This window comes from Orbicella faveolata, unplaced genomic scaffold (assembly GCF_042242905.1).
Source record: "Orbicella faveolata isolate gen_17 unplaced genomic scaffold, um_ofav_v1 contig_1, whole genome shotgun sequence".
In the NCBI taxonomy this organism is placed as follows: Eukaryota; Metazoa; Cnidaria; class Anthozoa; order Scleractinia; family Merulinidae; genus Orbicella; species Orbicella faveolata.
Genome location: NW_028301536.1, coordinates 28,370,001 through 28,380,000, shown reverse-complemented (window position 1 = coordinate 28,380,000; position 10,000 = coordinate 28,370,001). Strand labels below are relative to the sequence as shown.

General features: G+C 41.6%; 2 protein-coding genes across 2 annotated transcripts in view; both read right to left on the bottom strand.

Moving 5' to 3' along the window:
• LOC149118665 (uncharacterized) overlaps positions 1–3,671 on the bottom strand; it is a 23,378-nt gene extending 19,707 nt beyond the window's left edge. The window contains exons 1-6 of the mRNA XM_089289325.1: positions 3,587–3,671; positions 2,983–3,341; positions 1,230–1,394; positions 697–804; positions 445–570; positions 1–63 (exon numbers count right to left, since the gene is read on the bottom strand). The exon at positions 1–63 is cut by the window's left edge and continues 34 nt beyond it. Coding sequence (XP_089145451.1) covers positions 1–63; positions 445–570; positions 697–804; positions 1,230–1,394; positions 2,983–3,341; positions 3,587–3,662 — 897 coding nt within the window. The 5' untranslated portion in view covers positions 3,663–3,671. The remainder of the gene's footprint in view (positions 64–444; positions 571–696; positions 805–1,229; positions 1,395–2,982; positions 3,342–3,586) is intronic.
• A 3,234-nt stretch (positions 3,672–6,905) lies between these two features.
• Positions 6,906–10,000, bottom strand: part of LOC149118664 (uncharacterized) — a 5,156-nt gene continuing 2,061 nt past the window's right edge. The window contains exon 2 of the mRNA XM_089270716.1: positions 6,906–7,329. Coding sequence (XP_089126842.1) covers positions 6,947–7,329 — 383 coding nt within the window. The 3' untranslated portion in view covers positions 6,906–6,946. The remainder of the gene's footprint in view (positions 7,330–10,000) is intronic.

Below are 10,000 nucleotides of genomic sequence, written 5' to 3'. Positions count from 1 at the left end.
GTGCTGACTTTCCATTCCTGCCAAGTCTTTTACGCACACACGAAAAGATGAAATTGTTATTTCCTGTTGACAAACATAAAGCGACTCAGATGAAGATAAAGTATATGAGTGTAGTTTAATGTACTATTTTGTGATTTTGCGGGTTGTTGCCATAATAAAGGGAAACAATAGTTACGCAAAGTAACAAGCTTCGCAGAGGAAATGACAAAAAGGGCTTTGTACTTGTTGATGAAAAAAGCTGTTTTTCTTTTAAAGTGACCTATTGTAAGTATCTCAATTCTGGTCATGACCTTGAATTCTGTTGAACTGGAAGCTGTTCAAGAGCTTTTTACTGTAATTGTATGAGAAATTGGTCCGTAGCTGCAAATGCTTAATTCAAATTTAACGGAACACGTTCCTGTTTAACTGGAAAGGGCCTTGTAAGTTAGGGCATCGACAACCTACCTCAATCCAAGTGCTAAACACATTGTTCTCTGGCTTGATAGAATACACATTCTTGCCATCGTAAAGATGATTGGCCGTTACCAGGACAACCGGAGGTGCATAAAACTCTTCAGTAAAATTATGCACCTGTCCAAAAAAAACAGTTGATGTCAGAGATGGCACTGGACGATTTCAAACTATCTACCACGTTTAACAATTACTTTTGGCCTCCCTGTATTTTGTGTTTTTTTTTTTTAGAAAAAATATCTTTACCTTGCAAAAGGCGAAATTGTCTTGTTCAAGAGGAGCGCCGCCATTTTCAAATTGTAGTTTTCCTTGGAATGTAAGTTGAATGGCTCCCCGAACAAATGCCAGCCATTCCTGAAAAATATATTCAGTTCCGTTATTCAAATCAAAATTTTGGAATTAAGTCTAAACGAGAAATTTTTGCACATTCAAAACTGATTAAGTCAGCTTTTTATGATTTCGTGCTTATGCCGACAAGCTGATGATTATAAGGAAAAAGGCTTCTTCGAATACCTCAGTTAATAAATAATCTACTGAGAAGGTTAATTTGCTGCTCAGGAGAAATGTTAAATAGTAATCAGTTGCGAAGTTGTCCCAGCGTCTTCATTAATTATTGGTTTATATCGTTCAGGTGACCGCCGACCGGCGTTGCAATAAAATATTCACTGGACACAAGAATTTCAGCCACATCACACTTCAGTGCTTTACTTTTTATCTGAAATATCGCCTTCTTCAGTTTTCCCACATTTTCAGTTTTCCAGTTTGCTTTGCATACTTACCACTTGTAAATTCTGATGCTTGCCATCAAACGTTTTCACTTCTCGGAGGCAGATTCTGAAGTAGTCTTCCTTCAGCTCTTCTGTCCAGATATTCATAGCGTCCTGTGGCCTGTTGTTGACAGAATGACGTACTGTGGCAAGAACGTTTGGAACAGAAGAAAAGCGCTGGAAAGGAAAGAAAAGGAAAACGAATTGCAGTTACTAGTGTTTACCAAATGGTGCCAAACTAAACATTTATCGCTATCAAAATCAAAAAGTAAATATTATATTTATCAGTCGGCTGCCGCGTCTGAAAGCTAAGTTTTATTATCAGTAAAGTAAATGAGATAATAGGACTGAACAGGACATACATACATGTGTCAAAAGTATAAACTTCTGCAGGACACACAATCAACAAACTCTTCAACTTTGAACAAAAGGGTACTGTTTTGTATTTATCTTCAGTTTGTTTTTGCCAGTGTTACTCCGGATGTATTGCTTAAATAAGCCTTGTTCACGGTTAGATTTTTTTCATTTACATTACAATGTAATGCAACGTGGATGCGAGGCAGTTTCGGGCTGAAACTACAAAATAGCCTGAAATTGCCTCACATACATATTGGAGTATATTGCAATGCAAGAGAGAAAAGTTAACGCTAAAAAAGATAACATTGTAAGTAGTGTAACTGCCCTAATAAAAAAAAAATAAGTGAAAAACAAAACATTATCGTAAAAAGGGCTATTGGTTAAACATCGAAAGAACAACGCAATGGCGTGCAGAAGTAACGAACAAACAGATCAAAGTACTCCAATCGTTGCAGTGTTTTTCCAACATATTAATTTCAGTTTATTTTTGCTTTCATATTTTTTTTTTCATGTGCCCGTCCTCCTGTTGATGATGAATTTTGTCATAACATTGTCAAAGTAGTCAGCTACTTTGACAATGTTTTGACGAAGCCCATCATCAATAAAAGACACATGAAAACCTGACCTATTAACTTGATTTGTACTCACAAAACATGCCAAAAACACAAGGCTAATCGTGAGCGAGGAACCTATAAGAATTTCTCTACTGAGCCAAAATCCCAAAAATGTTTTCTTCGCCAGGTCTTTTGAAACAATCTCCATTGCATAGCAGCCGGTATATTCGAAAATTCTTGGAATCTTTCTGAAGTTTAAAAGAGTCCTCTCCTAGTCAATTTCATCAGCCATTTCAAAACGACAAAATAAACAGATTTCAATCGCGGATGTTCACCTTAAATTACAGTACATGCAGCAAAGTGCATTTTCGCTCGAGAGTAAATTTAACCTTTGTTAATCGTTTGAAAGCTTTCGTGAATAGTTGTTCAAAAGTTCCAACTCGATCTATTCACAAAAGATGAGAATTGCCGCTATATCGAACAACAAGTCCTAACGCTTTGAATGATGAAATTGATACGCGTGTGATGGTCTCAGGAATGTCGCTGTATTGTTGGCGGAAATAAATGGGGCGAAAACTTTGTCAGTAAGTTTAAAATGTAATTTTTTATCTCAAATATCAAATGTGACACCCTCATAAGTTTTCTGACGGTCATTGATTTAAAACGTTTCACATTACTCTTCACTTCATGGCATACGTTACAGATAATTAGAATTGATCGACTCACGCAATATTGGCATATCCAATGAAACAGGCAGCAGGTTTGCACGGGATTGATGTATTGCTTATGAAATGTAATTAATTCTAGGTCAACGACAGTTGGGATATTCATGTACTATATTTACTGCTGCTAACCTGTGCAAAATGGACTCTTTTACATTTTGTACCACTGGTGAATGCACTGAAGGAGGCGGCGCCGTCCAACCTTCCAGAGGGAGTGCCTCGAAACGCGATCCAGTTCACGATAGAGGATCCATTTGTACCAAGACCCGATTCCAACACACACACACGAAAACTGCTCTGTGTCACGTCTGATGTCCACACAACTGCTGAATCATGGACACTGAGAGATTCTTTTCCATGGCTGATCGACGCAAGGACACGTACATTTCTAGCGCTAGAAAATGAACGAGGGTATTGCACGGTTGTGCAATAGAGGAAGTCTGCATATGCTACCGTAAAGTTGACCTTTCCATTTTGTACCAGAGCTTGTCCTGAAATAAATATAAAAATGCCGTGTTTAAAAAGGTTTTAAATCCAGGTTATTCCTTGAAAATGGTCACGCGCTTTGTAAGTATTTTTTTACGCTGCAACGTCGTGGCTAAAATTTGTCTCTGTAACTTTTCTGGAGCTTTTGTCCGAAAATGTTAGCTTGATTAAATGAAATCCATCACGAATCTTTCTTTCTGTTAAAGCAATTAAAATAAAACCTCGATTAGGATACTGATCACAGCCTTACCTTCAGACAAAGAAGTAAGTTTGCACAAAACCGCAAGCACAGACGCCAACAGTTGAACACCTGAAAATAACTTCATTTTGTCGAGAGACCGCAAACTAAACCAAAAGGTTCCCGCTAATATATGTCCCTCGTGTATTATTATTATTATTATTATTTATACTTTTCATGACAGTTTTAAACCTTTTTTTCTATAACCACTTCCCACTGAAATAGATCAAGACTATATTCTCCTTATTTCATTTCGAATAGGAGCTTGAGAGAATCTACGACCCCATCAAGACAGGGTGAGGAAGAAAGAGCCAACAACTTTTGAATTGATATCGTGTTAAATTTCACAGGAGTTCCAAGAATTTTGAATTTAATCAGCCTAGTCACGTGAAACTTACGTGCTTGAAAATATTTTAAAGAAAACGGGTCTGTGCATGTCTCAATCGTAGAAATACTGTCACGTTCCTATACAGATGAAACCAGCGAAACTGATAGTTTACAAAGACAACCAGTCGTACATCTTCTGACAAAAAGATGTTCATTGTGTATTTTGGCCAGCAAATAGCAGTGTGTCAATGAGGGTTATGCAAACATTAAAGCCATCTCTGATGATTTTTTTCATTTGTATCCCATTCTGAACTTGCTGTTGCCCTATAACGATTAGATTTAGCTCCCTCCAATTAGCGCCCTCTCTTTAATAAGCACCTCCCTTAAGTGTTCATTTTCAATAAGCGCTTTCTTATATTCAGTTCTAAAGAGCACCCCTTTCCAATAGGCGTCGCATTGCGAAAGTGGAATCCTCGACAATGATATGAAATACACTGATTAGACTAGTGAATTATATAGTCTACTTCGTCATCTGCACGCAATATTTAGCTTGGAATAAGCAGCATACTGATGTTATGACTAGAGAGCCTCCCCTCTTGACCTAAAATATTGGTGTTGCTGATTGAATTCCGATGTTTATGTCGAAAAAATATATAAGTACCTCGTTGTTGACAAGCCCCTCTTCCTCTCTAATAAACGACCTCCCTCTTTTGAACTACCCAGGTGCACTGAACTGATTGAGTCATTACGGCAGTTTGTTTTCGTCAGTGTGTTTTACTGGTCAGTTCTGATCAGAGTAATGTCCATCAGTTTCAACTGTCACTTTAAGGCTCACTCGGCACTATCATAACCGACCGGAGCAAACAGATGGACATGTGGGCGGAATATTTCCAGGAGCTCTATTCAAGAGAGAACATAGTCGCAGATACAGCAGTGGAGGGCACCGTAAACCTGCCAGTCACAGTAGAGCACGACACCCCGCCCTCTGTTGAGGAACTCAGCACGGCCGTCAATTCCCTTGCGTGCGGGTCAAGGCTGGAAAAAAAGGCAATTCTCCTCCACTACCTGCACCAGCTGCTACTGCAGCGTTAGGAAGAAGAGACTGTGCCCAACGAGACCTCCGACCCCAACATTATCACTCTATACGAGAACTAGGGTGACCGCAGTGACTGCAACAACAACCGTAGAATCTCACTCCTCTGTATTATTGGGAAATCCGTTGCCCGCATAGTCCTGTACAGACTGTGGTTACTTGCTGAGCGTGTATAGCCTGAGGCACAGTGCGGATTCAGAGCTGGAAGCTAGATCAACAATTGACATGGTCTTCTCCTTGCAGATGTTGCAAGGGAAAAGCCGGTAACAGAGACGGCCGCTTTAAGTCGCATTCATCGACCTGACCAAGGCCTTTGGCCTGGTCAGCAGGAAAGGCCTTTTCAGTCTGCTACAGAAAATTGGATGTCCCCCAAGCTCCTGAGCATGATCACCTCTATTAATGAAAGCATGGAGGGCATGGACCATTCAGTACGATGGATCTTTCTCGGACCCTTTCATAGTGAAGCAAGGTTGCGTGTTCACTCTAATTCTCTTCGGCATCTTTGTCTCGCTGCTGCTGTCCTACGCCTTCAGCCCGCCAGAAGACGGAATGTATCTTCAAACCAGAAACGATGGCAGTCTCTTCAACCTGTCCTGCCGACGGATTCTCATATGCGAGATGCTCTTCGCAGATGATGCAGCTCTGACAGCTCACTCTGAGGAGGCGCTTCAGCGACTCATCAACTGCCTCGCCCATGCGTGAAGAGAGTTTGGCTTGACTATTAGCGTAAAGGAGACCAGCATCATGTCTCAAGACATTAGCAGCACCCCAAGCATCTCCATTGGTGACTTCACACTCGAGGTAGTCGAGGACGTCCAAACCTCAGCTCCAACATCTCCAGCAACCTCTCCCTGGATGTCGAACTTAACAAGTCAATCGGGAAAGCAGCAAAGGCCATGGCCCGCCTGAAAAAAGGTGTGTCCCATCCTGACCATCAACAACAAGATGCAGGTGTACCAAGGCTGTGTGTTCAGTACTCTGCTCTTTGGCAGCGAGTTATGGACTCTCTATTCCCGCCAATAAAGCGAGCTCAAAACTTTTCACCTGCACAACCTCTGGAAAATTCTGGGTATCACGTGGCAGGATCGTGTACCAAACAAGAATGCCTTCGACCTGGCAGGCGTCCTCAGCATGTTTGTACTCCTGATTCTGGGCCGCCCGTGGTGGCCCGGCCACGTCAGACAAATGGACGGCCGGTGAATCCCCATAGTCATCCTGTATGGAGAGCTCGTCACTGGTTCCAGACCTTTAGAAAGGGCCGTCTTTCGTTACAAGGATGTCTTTAAATGAGACATTAGAGCTGGAATCATCAATCTAGCAGAGTGGGAGGTAGTGGCTGAAGACCGCAGTGAATGGAGAAGGACCGTGAAGGCATGAGTCCAGAGGAGCGAGGAGCTGAAAGAAAAGGAATGGCAAGAGTAGAGAGAACGCAGAAGGCATGGGGCAGATTCCCTGTCCTCAGAGCCAGGGAGGCGCAACTTTCACCTGCGACAGCTGGAACAGGGCCAGCCGATCTAGAATTGGCCTGTACAGCCACAGTAGGCGCTGCAACTCAACCACAAACTGAATCATGGCGCGGCGTTCCATTGTCTCCCGAGACAGACGGACGCCAACAACAACAAGGATTGTAAGTAGCAAAGGTAATCTAATTATGCTGTTAATATTGTTAGTAGCGTAAGTATGCGCATTGTATTATAGGTAATATAAATAGTGTAAGTGTTAGTATTGTAAGTGGCGTAAGTAATACTTATTGTAATTAGTGTAAATAACTGCATTAATATTGCAAGTAGTGTAAGTCGCAAGTAAATTAAAGCAATGCTACTATTGTAAGTAATGTTAGTTAGTATTGTAAATAATGTGTGTATTGCAATAAAATTTGTTCTATGCAAAAAAACAACAACAACAGCAACAACATAAGTATAATTTTAATTGGCGTATTAAGTCAGCTAATCTCACGCAGGTAGTGACACCACACGACAGTTTGTTCCAGTCCACCAAGTTGGCATGTCCAAGCTTCCTGACACTCCCCCGTCAGGAGCCCCTTGGTATGCTAACCAGTCCACTGTGGCAAGCTCCTGTCCATTTTTCTTTTCATTTCTTCCCGCCTGTGTAACACAAACCGTAAAATTGTTCTCTCCGATGTCCTCAACCCAGAGCACCACGGCTTCATGCACATAGTTGGGATATGAGAAGTTGACGTGATTAACGGAAACTTGTATGTGAACCGGTTTGTCAGGATAGAAGACATAAGGAGCCAGTGGAACTTGTTCACAAACTGCTTCAGCCCAGCTTGGGGAGCGACGGAGACGATGACGTCCTTTTTGAGAAGGAAATCCTGGAAAAGAAGGTACCAGAAAAATTCAACTTTATGCTAGTTGAAGGGCAAATTAATTTGAAGGGAACAAGACAACATAGGCGAGAGTAGCTATGACACTGCTCAAGATAGGTCTCCATCCCATGATTTTCTCTCTTATAGATTATAATATCAGATGTAATAGTGCTGAGCCAAACGTCGCTTTTAGTACTCAAGCATGTTAAGGCATGGCTCAAGCCTAATTTGCATAAAATCCGAAAAACCGTCAGTTATTACTCTGCCAGCATTTGGTTTAATCTTTGCAGAAGTGTCAGCCTGACCAATCTCGACGACCTTAAAATTTTAAGACCAATAAAATCTGATAAAACAGGTCAAGTGACTATAAAAACAACTGAAAAGGGGCCGCCGAGATGACATACAATCACTGTCAAATTTAGTATTTTTATAATTGTGTTAATGACCTCTGCAAGAATCTGTCTTCAATGGCCGGGTAAAATATTCAGTTTAGAAGTTATTACGTAAGAGAGGTCGCGTGACCTTCTGTATTTCCATATATAGGCTTAAATAATTAAGGAGTTCATCCATTCAGGACAGTAATAGTTGCCTTAGAAAGTGGTTAAAAATTTCTTAAGGTTAGTTTTTCGTGATAGCTCACTATCCTTACACCATTTTAGAAATCATCTTGAGCAAGCGTGCTGGTCACGTTTCTCTCGCTCCCTAATAATCTATCTCTTAGTTGGTTTAATCGCTGTCCAGTTCTTTAATAATGCTTCCAAACTGCCTATGCATGATAGGCTACAGATTCTATCGACATCCCAGGACCTAAACCGACCTAAAATCGACTCTGCACCATCCGAAACGAAGTCAAGCTCCAAATCATCTTCTAAAATGGCGCCGACGTCGAAGCTAGTCCTTGCCGCGAAACTTCTGAATATCACACTAGCTGCAAACCTAGTACTCCTGGCTAACGATGTGTCTTCAAATCCAGGGCCTGCAACATCACTGCCTTTCGAAGCGAAAGGTCTCCGGGCATTTCACATCAACATCTGTAGTCTGAGGAATAAGATGGACGAGTTGCGGCTGTTTTGTGACAAGTTCAAACCTCACGTCCTGTCCCTTAATGAAACTTGGCTGGACGACTCTTTCTCGGATGTAGAGCTTTCTCTCCCTGGGTATCAGCTAATGAGAAGAGACAGAGACCGCCATGGGGGTGGTATAGCTGTTTACATAGCAGATAATTTGAGTTTAAATCGCCTCGATACTCCCGCCGACAATATCGAAGCTCTTTGGTTTGAGTTATCATAACCGAACAGTAAAAAGATCCTGTTTGGGGCTATTTACAGACCACCAATCCTCGACGCTTCGACATTTACGGACAGCTTGGAGGAAATGTTAAATAACCACGTAAATGAAAGTCTCGAAACTGTTCTACTTGGTGATTTCAATTTTGATTATACTTCACCAAATGCGGCGACAAAAAATTTCCAGCGCATTGCAAATTTATTCAACTTGAAGCAGCTCATTACCGACCCTACCAGGATTACTCAAAATTCTAGAACTCTTATCGATTTATTTTTTACTTCAAAGCCTGAACTTTATGTATCTGGAGTATTACCGATCGGTTTTTCCGATCACTCGGCCATTTTTGGAATTAGGAAACTTCACAGAATTCCGCTTCCACCGCCAAGGATTGTTGAGGCCAGGAATTATAAACATTACGACCCCGCTTTGTTTTGCGAGGATCTAAACAGCATCCCATGGGATATCGTAGAACTTGACCAAACTCCTAATGATGCGTGGCAGTCATTCAAAGACCTATTTCTCACAGCGGCCGATGAACACGCGCCCGTTGTCACGCGCCGTGTCCGCGGAAGATCCGTGCCATGGCTAACGCCAGAAATAAAGACCTCAGGCACCAGCGTGATCATCAACACAAAAAAGCGATGTCAACAAACAAAGAGCTTCACTGGAGCAACTACAAAAGATTACGTAATGCTGTGAACACAAAAATGCGCAAAGAAAAATGTTGTTATTACTCCAGCCAGCTCTCAAATGATCAAAGCTCGAAAGAAATGTGGCGAACACTAAACAAGATCTTACCTAAACAAAAGAAATTTGCGTTCGGAGGATCAGAAACAATGTCGGCAACGAACTTTAACAAGTTCTTTTCATCAATTGCAAAGAATCTATGCAGCGTCTTCAAAGACCATACCTTGCCAAGAATTTTAGCCCCCAGAGTTAACAATGACTTTACTCTGCAAGAAGTTAGCGCCAGTTTCGTGCGCCATGAGCTGTCAAAGCTAAAATCATCCAAAGCTACCGGGCTTGACAAAATCCCCGCAAAACTCCTCAAAGACGCATCCTCTGTAATAGCCAAGCCAATCACTTATCTCATAAACCTCACAATTTCGTCTGGCGAAATCCCATCTCAGTGGAAGGAGGCTAAAGTAACTCCCATTTTTAAGGCAGGAAAAAAGGATGACGAGAACAACTATCGTCCGATTTCAGTTCTCCCCCTCGTTTCCAAGGTCATGGAACGTGCGGTCCAAGTTCAACTGTTAGCATTTTTTGAGGTTAACAAAGTTCTATCGGTATATCAATCCGGCTTCCGTAGGAAGCATTCTACCGAAACCGCGGTTGTCCACTTGGTTGATCATATATTAGAACACATGGACAAACAGCAGTTGACTGG